Raw genomic sequence first — 20,995 nt, 5'->3', positions numbered from 1 at the left:
TTCAGGGGAGCAGTGGAGATTTGGGTTTGTCTGGTTGACAAAACTGACTGCTTGCAAGACTCACACAAAATAGTTTTATTGTATTAGATTTATTATATTATTATTATTTTACATATAAATATATACAACATTTCAATGCAGTTAGTTCAAATAGGTCACATGACAAAAAGTGCAAAGAGTGATGCTAAAATGCTGTGGGAAAACACAAACAATGCACAATAGGAAAGACTGGGGCTATAACTAAGAAACTGTAAAGTCAATGGTTTTCAAAAATAAATTTATCTTCAGATATATTTACTGGAGTTAAAGTGTGACAACTAGCCCCGGTCTTATCTGTGTTAGCAAAAACATTAAGAATCGCTCCATTTAATACACTGTTTAGGCTCAGATTGGGAGATAAGGGCAATGGATATGCATCAAGCATGTCAATTCTCATAAATGCACTCTTCCGTCTGTGGCGTAGCAGTAGGCGGTGTTGCCTGGCGGGCCATGGCAAAACTAAAGTTCTCATAGACTTTATTGGTGAATATAAAAGATCCACTTGAATCTCCTCTCTTCCTGCCTGTGAAATCAAACAGGGATCCGGTTAAAGTCAGGGTGATGACAGAGACAACTCAGTCAGGTTAAAATAATGCAATGGTTATCTGTTAAGTTATAAGCTTTGTGCATTGGGAACCTGTCTGTCATAGTTGCTCTACTACAATTATTATCACTATAAAATAACGGTAAAATCTGAATAAATTAAAACTGCAAACAGTGTAAGGCACTGTAATGATTCAGTAGTTGTAGCTGTAAGGAAAACATTACAATAGTTATAGTTGTAGTACTGTGAATATAGAAAATGTTTTATTTATGTCGCCATCTAGTGGAGTTGCATGAGATCCATTAAAAAAATAAAAAACAAAGGCCTATTCTTACTTTATAAATGCATGCTAGCTTTAATTTCCATTAAAATGCTTTTTTTCAGTATAGTTATTTTGATGTATTAAATATAACTATTATAATGAATTGTGATGATTTGATATTAACCATTACACTGTTGTACAGAATGACTATAAACACAAATATGGAAAAACTCAAATTTTCATAAAATGCCTCCTTTTAGCACAGGCTTTTTTGTCTATATGAATTTGAAATTAAAAACACTGTTCAAAGGTCATAGCTTTAATAAACGTTAAAACAATCTTTAATTTGAAGGCTGTCATTTTGCTTACATTGTAATACATTACATCAAAAGTTTGCAAACAAAATCCTAAAATAAGACCGTTTTATTAACACTACAAGCAAAGTAAACATGATAAATAGCCTAATTCTTACATTAGCACGTTGTAGAATTGTGTTGACCATGGTTTTACTACAGTTAAAAAAAAACCATGGTTACTGTAGTAAAACCATGGTTACCACAAAATAGCCATGGTTTTGACAACCATGGTTTTTCAAAAACCATAGTTGCACAAATGGTTACTGTAGTAAAACCATGGTTTTGCTGATAGTAATCAAAACCATGGTTAATTTTCGTAACAGTAACAGTAGGTGGCGGTATGTGATCTTGACACCTGCGTGTCATTAAAAATAGTGAGTTTTGGCAATGTGAAGATCCTTTTTTACTATGACAATATGTTTTTTTTTTTAATGATGAAAGACAGTATTTTGCAAGGATCTCCGCTTTCTGCCAGCAGCCATTTAAGATAAGCTTTTTTTGGGCGTATTTAGAACAAAACATAGACAGTATCCACTTCATGCAGAACGTAATGGCGGCCACCATAGGTTGAAATGAGTATTACATGTTTGGATTTTTTTAAATATTGAAATGGACTTTAGTATTAAAAGGTATTCAAGTCTTCCTAGTCGAGTTAAATCTTGTCAGGTTTGGTCACTAAGATAGTTCTGCAAAAACTTGAGAAAGTGGTCTTTGACGTTTTTTTTAAAACTATTTCTTTATTATTTTGATGCAATTGGTACAGAAATAGACGTAAGGAAGGAAGCTGATGTGTTAAAGATATGTGTTAAAGTTATAGATTTTAAAAAGAGAGGTGGCAAATAGTCACTGTTTCCGGTAAATTCCTGCCTTCTTTTATTGTACTGTTTCTTATTGTGCAACATATCAATGAAGCAACACTCTCTTTATCTTTGTTTTTTAATTTATTGTATTACCAAATCTTTTAAAGGAATTATATATTTCTTCTGGTGGACTGGAGCCAAATATTTTCTGTGTGAAACACTCTGTGCCTGTAACTCTTCATACACTTACATTTGCAAATGATGGCAGTGAAGATCAGACTGGCGATGACACCTGCAGCAGCACTACACGCTATTATCAACAGCCACATATTCTGTATAGCAGGACCACCTCTGGGTTCTATTGATTTCAACAGAAAATGTATATCAATTAGATCACACATTCTCAAATGAAAATTGAACAAAGACAAAACAAACAAAACATCACACTTGAAGCTGTAAACCAGGATTCTGTTTATCCCTAACTAACTATATTTATTTACACACCCAGCATAGAGACAGAGCGCGTTATGCTAATTTAAAAACCACGCCCACCGGGGGGAAACATTGCGAGAGGCCGCCTCCTTGTCATTTCTGCTTATAACAAAAACAGAGTAACGTCTAAAAGCTGCAGTGTGACAAGGTGTACAGCTAACAAGAAAAAAAAAACAGAAATAGGTTTTTATAAGCTGTCGAGCCTTTAAGGAGAAAAAAAGTGGATCGCAGACTACGTTTTCCCTAGTGGGCACAGTTCTAGTAGTACTATGAAAAGTTGCCTGTTTCCACTTTTGTGTCTTTAAACGCTGGTTTTTGGTGGTCGACGGTTTATAAAAACGTATTTCAGTTTTTTTTTTTGCTTGTTAGCTGTACATATTGTCACACAGCAGCTTTTATGCATTATTCTGTTTTTGTTAAATAAGCCAGAAATGACAAGGAGCAGCCTCTCGCAATACAAAGTCAATGGAGACTCTGGATTGTTCCCCCCGATGGGCGTGGTTTTCTGTTTATGACGCGTTGCGCTCTGTTTCTATGGGTTAAAAAGTTTAATTGTAATTTTTTTCAACTCCAAATGCTGGGTTGCTTTAACCCAATGTCTGGGCTCGTTGTTTTTTGACCCAATGCTGGGTGTACATGAGTGTACACACAAAAATTACTTTATTTTGTTTAAACTCTTGATTGGGTAAATATTGGATATAACCAGCTGTTGGATTATAAATAAACCTATGCTTGGTTGTTTTAACCAAAATACTGGGGTGTTTTAACCCATGGTTGGGGAACAAAAATCTAGGTTTATTTATAACAGCGATTCGTTCTGTCAAATATTTACCCAACCATGGGTTAAAACAACCCATTATTTCTTGTGTGACCTCAACTTACTGTAAGTTGTTTTGTGTTGGTAACTTATATCCCTTGAATGAAGGGAAACATCAAATAAAGTCTACTATAATAATAATATTAGCAGAGTTTTAAACAGAGGTACGTATTAGTATGCTTATGTTGGTGATTTTAGACTGGGTGGAAAAATAATATTTGTCACAAATTGTTTGTTTTAAATTAGGCAAAAGGTTCTGTGGTTTTAGCACTGTTTCCTTTGCTAAACAGTGTGGTGGCGGTTTAAAAACTATTATTAAGGACAAATTATAAACAGTTTAGATGTTTTTAAATGAGTTCTCAAAGTTCTCTTAATATTTATAATGACTGAATGATTCACCATTTTTTGCGCTGGTTTAAGTGAACGGTAGTGTCTTACCTGTGCTTGGGTTCAGCTCTATACTCCTGTTGTAAAGTGTTTTGTTGATTCTGACTTGGCAGGTAAACGTGTCGTTTTCTTCCCATGCTGGTTGACACAGATACAGCTCACTGTTATTTCCCACGGAAGAGGACAGAAGAGAATCGTGACCCTTTCTAAACCAGGTGAAGTTCACCGGTTCAGGATTCTCACTCTCCCATGAGCAGAGCAAATGAATACAGCTGCTATTACTGCTCTTCAGACGCTCCAGGGAAAGATCTGGCAGTAAACAGATAAGTAAAAGAGATGAATACAAACATCAGTTTACGTATAGTGGGCCTTGTATAAGTACTTTTAAAGCAAAAACAAACATTTGCTGCACAAAATAATTTCCTTAAACAATAGTTTGTCCTAGCTGCTTACATTAAAAGTTTACTTTAAACAAGATAAATGCACTACTAATTGCAAAAACCGCATACGATATATCAATACTGGTTTTTGGAGGATATACCGGAAGTTTAACATTTTCGTACCCTATACCAGTGGTTCTCAAACTGGGGTCCGAGATGGTGCCAGGGGGGCCCCAGTTTTATGACATTTTACAAAATACATTCATTTAACATGAATTTTGTGTAATTAAACCTAAAAACTTTGTATAACTTAATGTGTTTCATTTAATTAAAATGTTACATTTTAGAACAGTTTTTGTCATAAATTTTCTTTGGGGGGGGGGGGGCGCGAAGAAATGCACCGTACACAAGGGGGGCCGCACATGGAAAAAGTTTGAGAACCACTGCCTATACAACTTGCATTTTTCCTGATTCAATTTCATTTTCAATAAATGTAATTATATACTTTATAATATAAAGGTGCAAAAGCTGTCAACGGGACAGTACCCTTTAAAAGATAAAAATATGTACCGTTTGGGTACAGATTTTTACATTTAAGGTACCAGTATGTACCAAAATGCACCCTTTAGGTACGATGTACTTTTGGAAAGGGTATCACCCATGTCACAGATTTTGAACCATTATGTCTGGGAGTGTAGTTAATGTTGGGTGCTCCACGGTTGGGTACAGCGAAAAATGTGAAAATGTGCATATATCAGAATTTATGTACAGACATAACACACACACAAAAAAATAATAAACTGTGAATAAACAATAACAAGTAAACTAGTAATTTACCACCACGATCAAATAAAATGCTTGCATCTCTCAACCATCTGCAACCCTGCCTGTGAAAACCTATCTATAGTATTTTTTACTGTTTTTAACATAAAACAATAATATATAATGTAAATAACATTGAGTAAAAATATAACTGACATCTTTAATATTAGTATGGTCATGCCAAAGACTGAAATGAAACTTTAATGCTCCAAATTTCATCATGAGATTATGAGCCTGGATTTAACAGACAGGGTCACAAACATTTTGCAGTGAAATTATTATTAGCCAGAATAACAAGACAAAACACATAATGAGAAAGTGACCTGGCTGGATAAGAGTTATGGTCCCACAACAAGCATACACTCACAGAGAAAAGGAACAAAAGTTGTCACTGGGGCGGCACATTTTCAAAAAGTACACTTTTGTGCCTAAAAGGTGCATATTGGTACCTCAAAAGTACAAGGTGCATACTGGTACCTCATATTTGTTTGAAATTGTATATATTAGGACCTTTTCAAAAGGTGCCGTCACAGTGACAACTTTTGTATCTTTATTTCTGAGAGTGTACAAATATCAAATAAATAAATAAATAAATATGAATTGTGCGATTACCTTCAACATGGAGTGTCACATATTTGAAGACATCAATTGTTGGTGGTGGAATAATTCTTGTCTTTATACAACTGTAATTCCCAGAGTCACTCATTTGAACATTTTCTATATTTAAACTAAAATTCTCACTGTTAAAAGTGAAGCGAGGCATGCAACTTCCAGGTGAAGTTTTATTATTATATTTATATTGACAAATAGATGCACTATTATTTTTCCACTCTATATTTGACTGTTCACTCTTATCATGAGGTAAGTTGCAGGGCAGATTTGCGGTTTCTCCTCCGAATGCTCGGACAACATCCCCTGAACCTGGAGATTGAGATAAAATTTTAATGTAACAAAATGTTCCCTTCAAATAGAGTACAGCATGTGAATAACATGAATTATGACATCTTTATTGTCAAATATAAACTATACTTATCGATCCACATATTACACTACCAGTGGCAACAAGTGGAAGATACAAAATGTCTTAAATATGCATGAACGACAACAGAGCCAAAGCAAACAAAGAAATAAAGTCTCCTACCTGTATCAGGAAGAAAAATTAAAGCGCAAACTAAAAGATTACTTAAAAGCTGTTCATAAAACATGTCCTCTTTGAGCTGTGCTCGGCGTGTGAGACACATCTGAACACATGCACGCACACACATCCACAAACAGACCCTGCGTGACAACTTCCTCTCTATGTTCTCGCCTACAACCTTACCACTACAAACACCAATCATTATTCCATTGAGTAAACCACTAAAGATACACTTTGGCATGGATTAAATATATCCAAATCCAGATTGCGGTCATTATTTTTGTTGACATATACAAGCTAAATACACAAGCAAGATGTGGTTACAGATCAGTTTCTTTGAATAGAACTTAATCTCAAGTTAAGTCTCAATTGTCTAAATTGGTGTGTATTGACTTCTGCAACTTGCCTAAAGAGGAAGTAAACTATTTTTATAAATTCATTTTAAAAACACATGGCAGAGACTTGGAATAAGAAGTTTATGTTTGATGTTTATATACTGTAGTTTCCCCTTCGACTAGTTCTGCTTTCCATGTAAAGACATGCACAATATGATATAAGATACTGGAAAAGAAGACCGCAACATTTCACAATCAGCTCTGACACCAAACTACCACCATTACAGGATCTTAATGAATCAGCCTGCGTGGCAGAACATCATGCATGGAAACCATATATAGACAAGCAGGCCGTGTGACACATTCAGCTCATGTTTATTTAAAAGAGGAGTTTCTACAATCTGCACAAGATAAAGCTTTGTAAATTACATACATTTGGGATAAGTAAAAATCTAAATAAACATTTATTTACAGGTTTATGGGTACACATAATAAATGGTGCTAAAAAATGGTTCATTGGCTCGTAATCATAAGTAAACAACTTATATAGCACCTATGCAAACCATAACACGTGGTATAACACTACTATAGCACTACTTAAGGTTATACATAGGTGCTATACTGCACCACTTGTGACCTTTAAACTGAATTGCATTTATTTAGAAGTAATACCTAGAGTAAAGGAAAAAGAAAGTAGCAGAAATATCAGCAATGAAAATATATACACGGAAAAATCAGTGTAAAAACAAATCATTGAGTGTATTTTATTCCTGTCTTCTCTTTTCATGCTGATGGTTTGCAGAAGGTCATGCCGTTACCTGGAGGATGAAACGGAAACACTGAGACCTGAATCAGCTTAAAGTGACATGGTTCACCCCCCCCCCCCCCAAAAAAAAACCATGTAGCCATTATATATTTAGACATACAATCAAAAATCCTGATAGCTTTCTTAATTTTGAAACAAAGTGTTGTTAAAAGCTTCCTAAAATAACTCTATGTGACTCATGCATTATGTATTATGTAGCATACACACCAAAAGCGAGTTCAACGATTTGCGCGAGTAGATTACATTCAAAGTCAATGCAAAGACGCGATCAGACGCGTCTTCGCGTATGGCGATGCGAATTACACGATATGGGCGGCGCGTTTGCCGCAAAAACATGAAAGACGCGTTTGAGGCGAATAGCGCGTGTTTTCACGGCAAACGCGCAAATCGCGTCATTCGCATCGCCCCACGTGAGGACGCATCTGCTCGGGTCTTTGCAAATTGACTTTGTATGTAATGTACTCACATAACTTTTATTTTGTATGGATAACAATTCAATGGTGGATAGCTAAAGAAGTTGCTGTAGTGAGTTTATGAATAGATTTTTTTAAGGTACAGAATGTCATTACACTCATTGAAAGGTTAGGAGAAACATTTAAGACTAATTTAGGCTATACTGAGAGTAATACCTGTAAAGGTCTTACATTTGAACATGCATAACAGTATCCAGATGACGGTGATGAAGATGATGAAGATGATGTAAAAGGACACACGAATAACTGGAAAGCTCGGTTTAGAATCTGAAGCATCTTCAGGTGTGCCTGAAGAATTTTACAATCAGTGGTGTTTCAATGCAGCTATACAGTACATGTACGTTATTTTTAATCGTCAATGTGTCTATGTATACTTGTGCAAATAGATGATACAATTTTTTGATAACAAAATCACTCTATTATCACTGAAAGCATGCATTTTGTTAATGATGTGCAAGTAGCTGGTCTGTCATGTTTAAGTGAATGATAGAGGTTGAATTTTTCTCACCTGTGCTTTGCGTCACCTCTATACTCCTGTTGTAAAGTGCTTTGTTGATGCTTGCTTGGCAGGTAAACGTGTCGTTTTTTTCCCATCCTGGTTGACACAGATACAGCTCACTGTTTTTTCCCACAGAAGAGGACAGAAGAGAATCATGACCGTTTCTAAACCAGGTGAAGTTCACCGGCTCAGGATTCTCACTCTCCCATGAGCAGAGCAGGTGAATACAGCTGCTATTACTGCTCTTCAGATGCTGCAGGGAAAGATCTGGCAGTGAAAAGATATAAGTAAAAGAGAGGAATATAAACATCAGTTTAGGTAGTGGCGCCTTAGAACTTTTAAATTTAAAATTTTTTTTTAAACATTCACTGCACAAAATAATTTAATTAACCAGTAGTTTGTCCTAGCTGTTTTCCATTGAAAGTTTACTTTAAACAAGATAAATGCACTTCCAATTGCACAAACTGCAGATATATCAAGAGTTTTTTTGGAAGATATACCGGAAGTTTTACATTTTCACACCTTGTAGCAACTAGCGTTCCTGATCAAATTTCATTTTCAATTAATTTAATTATACACTGTATAATATAAACGTGCAAAGGCTATCACTGGGACAGTACCCTTCAACAGATCAAAATATGTACCATTTAGGTACAGATTTGTACATTTGAGGTATCAGTATGTACCAAAATGCACCCTTTAGGTACAAAGATGAAAGGGTATCGCACAAGTCACACAGCTTTTTGTATTATATCTGGGAGTGTAGTTTATGTTAAGAGCTTCAAGATTGGGTGCAGAGAAAAATGTGGAAATGTGCATATATCAGAATTTCTGTTCAGACTATGTCACTGACATAACACAAAAACACATAAACTATGTGAATCAAATAAATGTCATTTACCACCACGATCAAATAAAATGCTTGCATCTCTCAACCATCTGCAACCATTGGTTTTAGTAGATAATGATATCATAAATAATGTAAAAAAAAACATTTAGTAAAAATAAAACTTTGATATCTTTAATACTGACTTAGTAAGGTCATATCAAAGACTTAAATCAATGTGAAATCAACTTTTAATTTTTCAAATCTCAACATTAGATTATGAGCCTGAACTTTAATTTTGCAGTGAAAATATTATTTCCAGAATAACAAGACAAAACATAATAAGAAAGTGACATGGCTATACACTCTCAGAAAAATGGTACAAGGAGGGACAAAAGTTGTCACTGGGGTGGCACATTTTCAAAAAGTACACTTTTGTGCCTAAAAGGTGCATATTGGTACCTCAAAAGTACACGGTTTATACTGGTACCTTATATCTGTATAAAAAGGGTACATATTAGGACCTTTTCAAACGGTATTGTCCCAGTGACAACTTTTGTATCTGTATTTCTGAGAGTGAACAAATATCAAATAAATAAATAAATATGAATTGTGCATTTACCTTCAACATGAAGTGTCACATTTTTGAAGACATCAATTGTTGGTGGTGGAATAATTCTTGTCTTTATACAACGGTAATTCCCAGAGTCACTCATTTGAACATTTTCTATATTTAAACTAAAATTCTCAATGTTAAAAGTGAAGCGAGGCATGCAACTTCCAGGTGAAGTTTTATTATTATATTTATATTGACAAATAGATGCAATTTTATTTTTCCACTCTATATTTGACTGTTGACTCTTATCATGAGGTAAGTTGCAGGGCAGATTTGCGGTTTCTCCTCCGAATGCTCGGACAACATCCCCTGAACCTGGAGATTGAGATTCAATTTTAATGTAACAAAATGTTCCCTTCACATAAAGTACAGAATGTGAATAACATGAATGATGACATCTTTAAAGTCAAATATAACACCCCATTGATCTGTCCATATATTACACTACCAGTGGCAACAAGTGAAAGATACGAAATGTCTTAAATATGAATGAACGAGAATCAAAGCAAAGCAAACTAAGAAATAAAGTCTCCTACCTGTATCAGGAAGAAAAATTAAAGCCAAAATGAAAAGATTACATAAAAGCTGTTTGAAAAACATGTCCTCTTTGAGCTGTGCTTGGCGTGTGAGACACTTGTGAACAGGGGCGTCATGCACCAATTTTTTTTAAGGGGGCACAGAGTGCACAGCTTACAGAAATGTGCGCATTGATGGTGATTTTCGAAACACTGCTTCATGAGGCTTCGAAACATTTACGAATCTTTTGTTTCGAATCAGTGGTTCGGAGCATGTTTCAAACTGGCCCAAGTCATGGGGAAGTTAGTTTTGATGATTTGTTTGCCCCAAATAAAACTAAAAACACATAATACACTTTTAACTATGTCTTAATTAAGTTAAATATTTTTTTAAACATATTTTAATAAAAATCTATTTATCTAAAAAATCTATCTATTGCTATTATTTTGTAAAAAAAAGTGTAAAATGTTTGGACATATCTGCCTTTACACTATTTTGATCAGCAGGGGTCGCCAGCGTGTGTGGTGTTTCGAACTGCTTTGAAAAACTGAATCATTTTTCGAAGCAATACCAATTGATTCGAAGCTTCGAAAAGCTTCGTTTCTCCCATCACTATGCATACACGGTCATCAAACGAAATATTATAGAACTTTCAGTCTTTTCCATAGCACTATTTTGAGCCTTCCTGCCTTCATGAAAAAACCTCCAAAATAAAAGTGTTGACTAACTTTCTATAGACTAAATACTATTCAATCGGAATAATGACATATTGGCATCATATTTAGGCTACATCTGGAACGGCATGTTTTTTTATTTATGTTTTGTTTAAATTGTGTCAATTCATTTTGCACAACAACTGCATAATCCTATACAATTAATCTAATTTTAAATCCATAAAGTTTATAAACAACGAAAGTTACATAAGCTATAGCCACGTGATTGAGTTTAATGTTCAATAATGATTCTAAAAATGTTTAGATAAAAATTATTAGAGGAACGGATTTTGCATAACTTTACCTCATATGTAAACATATGTGATTCCGCGTCCCCGTGAACTGGCGTTGTACCAAGAAGATGAATCTAGAAATCTCTACTACTATAACGTTGAGACGGTCACATTGAGACCATACAATTTCTACACAGAGGAGGTTAACTGCACATTACCGTACTGGGGTTTGGAAATGTTATGAGCGTTTCTTGCACGTTTTAATTCCTCAGATAGCCAAATGCAGCAGCCAGCAATAGCAAAGAGCTCGTGAGCGCGCTAAGACGTTGATGACGTCAGCGACTGCGCTGAATGCGCAGCGCCTGCCGCCAGAAGTAATGTAACACGATCAAAACACTATCAAAAAGTGACAAGAATGCAGCACAGAATTAATAATATTGTGCATAGTAAACAGATTAAAAGACAAATAACAGATTAATGGTCGCTTCTTTGATTTTGAGGCTCAAAAAACCAAGGGGGCAACTGCCCCCTCAGTTTGAATGGGCATGACGCCTCTGCTGTGAACACACATCCACACACTGACCCTGCAAAACAACTTCCTATCCATTTCATCACCTACAACCTTATCACTATAAACATCAATCATTTTTCCATTGAGTAAATCACTAAAGATAAACTTTGGCATGGATTAAATATAGCCAAATGCAGATTGCGGTCACTGTTGGCATATACAAGCTAAATTGTATAATTTATTTTGTATCAATGCAGCTATATGCTATTTTTAATTATCAGTGACTATGTATAGTTGTGCAAATAGATGATACAATTTTTATTACAAAATTATTCACTCTCATCACTGAAAGCAAACATTTTGTTCATGATGTGCCAGTAGCTGGTCCAACAGGTTTAAGTGAATCATAGTTTTAATGTCTCACCTGTGCTTTGGTTTAGCTCTATACTCCAGATGTAAAATGATTTGTTGATGCTGGCTTGGCTGGTAATCGTCTAGCTTTCTTCCCATGCTGGTTTACACAGATGCAGTTCACTAATATTTCCCAGAGAAGAGGAAACTCATAATGACCCTTTTTGATCCAGGTGAAGTTCACCGGCTCAAGATTCAGAGCCTCAAAAGAGCAGAGTAGATGAATACAACTGCCATCACTAACGTTTAGACCAGGGGTGGGCATTCCTGGTCCTGGAGGGCCACTGTCCTGCAAATTTTAGCTCCAACCTTGATCGAACACACCTAAATGTCATTTCCAAGTCATCCTGCAGCCTTTGATTGGGGTTGGAGCTAAACTTTGCAGGACAGTGGCCCTTCAGGATCAGGAATGCCCACCCCTGGTTTAGACGCTGCAGGGAGAGATCTGGCCGTAAACAGATATAAGTAAAACAGAGGAATTATGTATAGTCTGACTAAATAGACTATCAGTGTTTGGCAACTGTGTGTCACATTTGTGATGCTGTGAAACTTTGGTGGTGGAATTATTCTCAGTTTTTTTTTTACAAATATCATTACCAGAATCATTGACCTAAGCATTTTCTATATTTAGACTAGAAGTCTTAGTGGTAAATGTGAAGCGAGAAATTCAACTTCCAAATATAAATAGTCATCAAGTTCACTTGAGGTGCATAACTGCAACAACACACGTGCATCCGATGAAACACTCTCAGAATAAAAGGTGCTAAATCTCTTACTGGGGTGGTTTTTGTACCTAGTGCATATTAGGAGGTATATACTGGTACCACATAGCTTATCAGAGAGTTTACATCTCCAGGAAATCTACAAATGTCACTGACAAAATAAACAACTCAACTTCAATTATGGAACATCTCCATATTTCAGTGAGAATCTGCATCATTACAGCAAGCCAAATGTTTTTTTTTTTTTAATGACTGAATTTCTCTTAAATGAAATGACTAAAGAATTACTATAAAAATATAAACACATACCTTTGCACATGAACAGTGTAATGCTGAAGACTGCAAGTATTAGACAGTGAGCGGTCAGTAAAGATGATGTTCGTAACCATTGCTGTAATCTTGTTTTACACAGCTCCTCTTCTCTTACAAATACTATTGAAGGCGGCACTTGTATTCATGACACATACTTTTAGTTTCCTCAATCTCCAACAGTCAGCAAATTTCCCAGTGTCAGTTTAACATTCTTAGGAGCGGTTTCCCAGAAAGTATAATTTTAGGGTTGAACCGAAAACGTTTCAATTGGGAAAAAATCTGGTTCAAAACCCTGGTCAAGATTGCTCTAATCTGACGTTAGCACCAGTTTCTTTTCTTCTTTTGCTTAAAAAGTAAAAAATGTGCCAATTAAATTTTAAGCACTACAACTTTGTTAGGTATGAATGTTAAAAAAAATGTATTAATAGAGGAAAGAACAATGTGTATTTTGATGCTTTAGCGGATGTGCTATGTTGAGCTAACAGTGAGATTTAGCCAACATTAGCACACATGTCACTTCGGGGCAAATTGCCTCATTGACTTTGGGGCAAGTCGTCACATGCTTTTCACACTGGAAATGGTTAAACCCAAGCTATTCTAAACCCTGGGTTAACGGAATCCAGGGTTATCCGTTTCACACTGTTTTTACCTTGTCTTAGTTGAATAACCGTAGTCTACCCGCATTCACGAACATACGAAAAGAGCTAGACATTCTAAACATCTCCGTTTCATAGAAATTCCTCCTTTGGAAATGTCAGCCAGAAAATGGCCCAATCTGAACAACGGATACATGTTACGTAAAATGCATCTCACCCCGCCACGCTCATTCAATTCCCGCCCCTTCAAAATAATTTGGATACATCCGGCCTCTCGCCTCCAACGGGAAGTAAATTGCAGCGAAGTTCAAGGCGAAATGGCGAGTCGCGTTTCGAGGTGTGCTCTTCTATCTGTAAAATTTTGGTCTGTGTCCGTGTTCTGAAGACGGCAAAGTTTACACTCTTTTGAGTGGCAGCAAAGGCAGCAATCAGCATCAAGTGCTTGCATGTCATAATGAGGTTGCCAGTTAAGCCCGAAGGGACGACAAATAGGTGCAAAACCACTTGTTTAAAATCCCCCACCCTATAGCTTTCTGAGAGAGGTTTTTAGGAAGCTTCTAAGGCATAACAGACTCAACCAAAATTTTGTTGTCTACATGTCAAATCACAGCACAAGGATAAATACCCCGTTCAATCATTCTATGTCACCTTTAAGAGATAACCCTGGATATTTATAATCTGTGCATTACTAAACCCTAGGTCAGGTGTCTGAAACCCTGCTCCTACACCTATCTGTAATTATCAAGCAACCCTGAACACCTTGATTAGCTGCTTCAGCTGTGTTTAATTGGGGTCATAACATACGTGGTTAACCCCGCAAAGCGGTGATAACCCTACTTCTGAGATACTGGAAAAGAAGACCGCAACATTTCACAATCAGCTCTGACACCAAACTACCACCATTACAGGATCTTAATGAATCAGCCTGCGTGGCAGAACATCATGCATGGAAACCATATATAGACAACCAAGCTGTGTGACACATTCAGCTCATGTTTATTTAAAAGAGGGGTTTCTACAATCTGCACAAGATAAAGCTTTGTAAATTACATACATTTGGGATAAGTAAAAATCTGAATAAACATTTATTTACAAGTTTATGGATGCACATAAAAAATGATGCTAAAAATGGTTCACTGGCTCGTAATCATAAGTAAACAACTTTAAGTGCAATATAGCACCTATGCAAACCATAACACAGTGATATAACACTACTATAGCACTACTTAAGGTTACACATAGGTGCTATACTGCACCACTTGTGACCTTTAAACTGAATTGCATTTATTCAAAAGTAATACTATAGGGTTAAGGAAAAAGAAAGTAGCAGAAATATCAGTAATGAAAATATATACACGGAAAAATCAGTGTGTGTAAAAACAAATCATTGAGTGTATTTTATTCCTGTCTTCTCTTTTCATGCTGATGGTTTGCAGAAGGTCATGCCGTTACCTGGAGGATGAAACAGTTTTTTTAAAAGTGTTTTTAAAAGCTTCATAAAATAACTCTATGTGACTCATGCATTATGTATTATGTAGCATACACACCAAAAGCGAGTTCAACGATTTGCTGGAGTAGATTACATAAAAAAGTCAATGCAAAGATGCGATCAGACGTGTCCTCGCGTATGGCGATGAGAATGACACGATGGGCGGCGCGTTTGCAGCAAAAACATGCGCTATTCGCCTCAAACGCGTCTTCACCCAAGTTGAAAATATTCAACTGGAGCGAATAATTCGCATGACAAAGTTAAATCCCGCGAGTAATCCAGATCAAGTAATGCTACATACACACCAAACGCGGGGCATCGCGTTACTCGCTCTAAATTACTCGCAGGATTTAACTTTATTATTCGCTTGAGTTGAATATTTTCAACTTGGGAGAAGACGGGTTTGAGGCGAATAGCGCATGTTTTGGCGGCAAACACGCAGCCCATTTCGCGTTATTCGCATCGCCCCACGTGAGGACGCGTCTGCTCGGGTCTTTGCATTGACTTTGTATGTTATGTACTCACGCAAATCGTTGAACTCGCATCTGGTGTGAACCCACAGTAACGTGATGCCCCGCGTTTGGGGTGTCCTAAAGGCATACATGTATTGGGTAAAAACAACACAAACAACACAGCTTACTCATGATGTGTCAAGATATTTGTAATGGTTAATGTTTGTAAAGCATTATTTTAAAGTAAACGTCTTTTAGGGCTTCCTGAATGACATGAGGCTGAGTAAATCTTGAGTAAATATTTATTTTTGACAAACTTCTTTGCATCTTTTAATTGTTTTGAAACTAATAAAAGAGAACAGCCTCAGAAAAAAATACAAAAAATTTCTTTTAAAAACATCCTAATATGTATAATTTGCGTACTGATTAGGGCTGTTAAAAGATTAATCGCATACAAAATACAAAAAAAGTTTTTTGCATAATTTATGTGTGTGCACTGTTTGTAATTTATATATATATATATATATATATATATATATATATATATATATATATATATATATATATATATATATATATATATATATATATATATATATATATATATATGTTTATGTTTGTATTTAAGAAACATTTACATGTATATTTATATATATTTTGATATATTTTATATTATAAATAAAAAAATTAACGAAATAACAATTTTCTTAAATTCATTCATGTATGTGTGTATTAATATTTACATAATATATACACAACTGCACACACACACACACACTTATAATACAAACACAAACTTTTATTTTGTATGTGATTAATCGTGATTTATCTTTTGACAGCCCTAGTACAGATATGTACCGTTGAGGTACCTATATGCACGCTTGTAAGTACAAATGCGTACTTTTTGAAGGGCCCAGTGACAACTTTTGTACTTTTATTCTGAGAGTGCCGGGAAGTAGAAAGCAAAGTAACATAAGGGGATTCATTTCCCATAATTTTTTAGTTTGTAAGCAGGTAATGGTAATCTCTGGCTGTAGCCTCGTTGAAAATGCCTTGCAAGAAAAATTCAATGGTGGATAGCTAAACAATTTGCTGTAGTGAGTTTATGGATAGATTTTTATTAAGGTACAGAATGTCAATACACTCATTGAAAGGTTAGAAGAAACATTTAAGACTAATTTAGGCTATACAGAGAGTAATACCTGTAAAGGTCTTACATTTGAACATGCAGAACAGTATCAAGATGAGGATGATGATTATGATGAAGATGATGTAAAAGGACACACGAATAACTGGAAAGCTCGGTTTAGAATCTGAAACAGAAAAATCTTTAGGTGTGCCTAAAGAATTTTACAATCAATGGTGTATCAATGCAGCTAATACATGTACGTTATTTTTAATCGTCAATGTGTCTATGTATACTTGTGCAAATAGATGATAAAATTTTTTGATCACTTACTATCATCACTGAAAGCATGCATTTTGTTCGTGATGAGCAAGTAGCTGGTCTGTCATGTTTAAGTGAATGATAGAGGTTGAATTTCTCACCTGTGCTTTGCGTCAGCTCTATACTCCTGTTATAAAGTGCTTTGTTGATGCTTGCTTGGCAGGTAAACGTGTCGTTTTTTTCCCATGCTGGTTGACACAGATACAGCTCACTGTTTTTTCCCACAGAAGAAGGCCGAAGAGGTAACTCATCATGAGCGTTTCTAAACCAGGTGAAGTTCACCGGCTCAGGATTCTCACTCTCCCATGAGCAGAGCAAGTGAATACAGCTGCTACTACTGCTGTTCAGATGCTGCAGGGAAAGATCTGGCAGTGAACATATATAAGTAAAAGAGAGGAATATAAACATCAGTTTAGGTAGTGGCGCCTTAGAACTTTTAAATTTTAAACATTCACTGCACAAAATAATTTAATTAACCATTAGTTTTTCCTAGCTGTTTTCCATTGAAAGTTTACTTTAAACAAGATAAATGCACTTCCGATTGCACAAACTGCATAAGATATATCAAGAGTTTTTTTTTGGAAGTTATAACGGAAGTTTTACATTTTCACACCTTGTAGCAACTAGCGTTCCTGATTCAATTTCTTTTTTAATTAATTTAATTATACACTGTATAATATAAACGTGCAAAGGCTATCACTGGGACAGTACCCTTCAACAGATCAAAATATGTAGGTACAGATTTGTACATTTGAGGTATCAGTATGAAGCAAAATGCACCCTAAATGGTATTTTGAGCTAAAACTTCACATACGTACTCTGGGGACACCAAAGATTTATTTGACATCTTAACAAAGTCTTTTGAAATGTTCACTTTATTGCTCCAAATCTCATTATCAGATTATGAGCCTGGAATTTACAGACAGGGTCACAAACACATTGCATTTTGTAGTGAAAATATTATTTCCAGAAAAACAAAACAAAACATAACAAGAAAGTGAGTTGGCTGGATAATAGATTTTTGTGGTCCCAAACAAGGAGGAACAAAAGTTGTCACTGGGCCGGCACGTTTTCAAAAAGTACACTTTTGTGCCTAAAAGGTGCATATTTGTACCTCAAAAGTACACGATTTATACTGGTACGATTTATTTTGTATGAAAATCGTACATATTAGGATCTTTTCAAAAGGTACCGTCCCAGTGACAACTATTGTACCTTTATTTCTGAGAGTGTACAAATATCAAATAAATAAATAAATATGAATTGTGCATTTACCTTCAACATGGAGCGTCACATTTGTGAAGACATCATATGTTGGTGGTGGAATAATTCTTGTCTTTTTACAAAAGTAAGTCCCAGAGTCACTCATTTGAACATTTTCTATATTTAAACTAAAATTCTCAATGTTAAAAGTGAAGCGAGAAATGCAACTTCCAAATGAAGTTTTATTATTATATTTATATTTACAAATAGATGCACTATTATTTTTCCACTCTATAGTATGACTGTTATCAGGGCGTAAGATGCAGGGCAGATGAGCGGTTTCTCCTCTTAATGCTCGGACAACATCCCCTGAACCTGGAGATTGAGATTCAATTTTAATGTAACAGAATGTTTTCTTCAAATATAGTACAGATAATAACATGAATTATGACATCTTTAACGTCAAATATAACACCCCATTGATCTGTCCATATATTACACTATAAGTGGCAACAAGTGAAAGATATGAATGAACTTAAATATGAATGAACGACAACAGATCCAAAGCAAACAAAGAAATAAAGTCTCCTACCTGTATCAGGAAGAAAAATTAAAGCCAAAATGAAAAGATTACATAAAACATGTTCTCTTTGAGTGGTGCTCCGCGTGTGAGACACTTCTGAACACATCCACACACAAACCTAGCATGACAATTTCCTCTCTATGTACTCACCTATAACCTTCCTTACCACTATAAACACCAATCATTATTCCATTGAGTAAACCAATGGAATGCCATAAATTTTGGCATGGATTAAATATATCCAAATACAGATTGCTGTCACTGTTTTTGTTGACATACTGTATACAAGCTAAATTTTACAATGTATTGTGTATCAATGCAGCTATATGTTACATGTATACATGTGCAAATAGATGATACAATTTTTGACTCACTGAAAGCATGCATTTTGTTCATAATGTGCAAGTAACTGGTTCGTCAGGTTTAATTGAATAAAAGTTTAAATGTCTCACCTGTGCTTGGGTTCAGCTCTTTACTCTTTAAAATGATTTGTTGATGCTGGCTTACACAGATGCAGTTCACTGTTATTTCCCACAGAAGAGGTAACTCATGACCCTTTCTGATTCAGGTGAAGTTCACCGGCTCAAGATTCAGAGCCTCAAAAGAGCAGAGTAGATGAATACCATCACTACCGTTTAGAGTAGTGGCAGTAAACAGATATAAGTAAGAGAGAGGAATACAAACATTAGTTTAAGTATTTATTGTCTGACTTAATAGACTATCAGTGTTTGGCAACTTAAATCTTCCCATAAAACAAGGTGTTCAAATTATGAATGGCACATTCGCCTCCAATGAATGGAGTGTCACATTTGTGATAATGTGAAACATTGATGGTGGAATTATTCTCAGTTTTTTTTACAAAAGTAATTACCAAAATCACTGACCTGAACATTTTCTATATTTAGACTAGAAGTCTTACTGGTAAATCTGAAGCGAGAAATGCAACTTCCAAATATAAATAGTCATCAAGTTTACTTCAGGCGCGTAACTGCAACAACACACGTGCATCCGATGAAACACTCTAAGAAAAAAAGGTGCAAAATCTTTTACTGGGGTGGTTTTTGTACATGTAGTGCATATTAGCCTACTGGTACCACATAGCTTATCTGAGAGTTTACATCTCCAGGAAATCTACACACGTCACGGACAAAATAAACAACTCAACTTCAATTATGGAACATCTCCATATTTCATCAAGGCTACAGTGAGAATCTGCATTATTACAGCAAGCCAAATGTTTTTTTTTTTAAATTACTGAATTTCTCTTAAATGAAATGACTAAAGAAATACTGTAAAAGTATAAACACATACCTCTGCACACGAACAGTGTAATGCTGAAAACTAAGATGGCCAGTAAAGATGATGTCCGTACCATTGCTGTAATCTTGTTTTACACAGCTCCTCTTCTCTTACAAATACTATTAAAGGCGGCACTTGTATTCATGACACACACTTTTAGTTTCCTCAATCTCCAACAGTCAGCAAATTCCCCAGTGTCAGTTTAACATTCTTAGGAGCGGTTTCCCAGAAAGTATAAATCCCGGATATATCTTAAAATATATCAGTGCCATTTTTGTGTCTCAAGATACACATCAGTAATGTTTTTTGTAAGGTATGTTTGTAAAAACTATACTTAAATGTCCCAATATAACTAAGGCCTACACTACAAAAAAACACTACAAAAATCAAAAAGCCACACTTTGTGTGACGACTTCTATAATCAACATCGTGTTCACATGTGGTCAAGATTTTTTTGCTTAAAAAGTAAAAAAAGCAATTAAAATTTTAAGCAATACAACTTTGTTAGGTATGAGTGTTTAAAATTATTATTTTGCACAAAATAGAGGAGAGAATAATGTGTATTTTGATGCTTTAGCTGATGTGCTATGTTGAGCTAACAGTGAGATTTAGCCAACATTAGCGCACATGTTACTTTTGGGCAAGTCGTCACATGCTTTTCACACTGGAAATAGTTAACCCCGGGTTATTCTAAACCCTGGGTTAACGGAATCCTGGGTTATCCGTTTCATGTTTCACACTCTTCGTACTTAACCAGGGGTTAAGAGGTAACCCTGGGTATTCAATGCATGGTTAACCCCACAAAAGCATGGCTAGCAGGGTTTCATAACCCTGGGTTAATTCCAGGTATAACCCCGCTTCTAGTGTGAAGCAATCCTTAACCTAGGGTTAAAAGC

General features: G+C 35.5%; 1 protein-coding gene and 1 long non-coding RNA gene across 3 annotated transcripts; both read right to left on the bottom strand.

Annotated features, from left to right (window-relative positions):
• Positions 1–117: 117 nt before the first annotated feature.
• On the bottom strand, positions 118–19,387 carry LOC135738394 (T-lymphocyte activation antigen CD86-like). Of its 2 annotated transcripts, none has more exons than XM_073815940.1 (5): positions 19,253–19,387; positions 18,290–18,592; positions 3,749–4,006; positions 2,252–2,359; positions 118–562 (listed from the first exon to the last, which is right to left on the bottom strand). In XM_073815940.1, the coding sequence occupies exons 2-5, from the start codon at positions 18,381–18,383 to the stop codon at positions 426–428; spliced, it is 597 nt and encodes a 198-aa protein (XP_073672041.1). In that variant the 5' UTR covers positions 18,384–18,592; positions 19,253–19,387; the 3' UTR covers positions 118–425. The 2 variants fall into 2 exon arrangements, with proteins under 2 accessions (XP_073672041.1, XP_065112502.2); XM_065256430.2 differs by lacking the exons at positions 18,290–18,592; positions 19,253–19,387 and adding exons at positions 5,512–5,820; positions 6,041–6,500.
• On the bottom strand, positions 6,741–8,682 carry LOC135738387 (uncharacterized). The gene is made up of 3 exons (XR_010528696.1): positions 8,180–8,682; positions 7,843–7,938; positions 6,741–7,190 (listed from the first exon to the last, which is right to left on the bottom strand). It is a non-coding gene; the product is annotated as an uncharacterized lncRNA (long non-coding RNA).
• Positions 19,388–20,995: the final 1,608 nt, after the last annotated feature.

Source organism: Paramisgurnus dabryanus, chromosome 10 (genome assembly GCF_030506205.2).
Source record: "Paramisgurnus dabryanus chromosome 10, PD_genome_1.1, whole genome shotgun sequence".
Classification (NCBI taxonomy): domain Eukaryota; kingdom Metazoa; phylum Chordata; class Actinopteri; order Cypriniformes; family Cobitidae; genus Paramisgurnus; species Paramisgurnus dabryanus.
The sequence above is the reverse complement of the archived record's forward strand: the minus strand, read 5'-3'. Positions and strand labels throughout refer to the sequence as shown.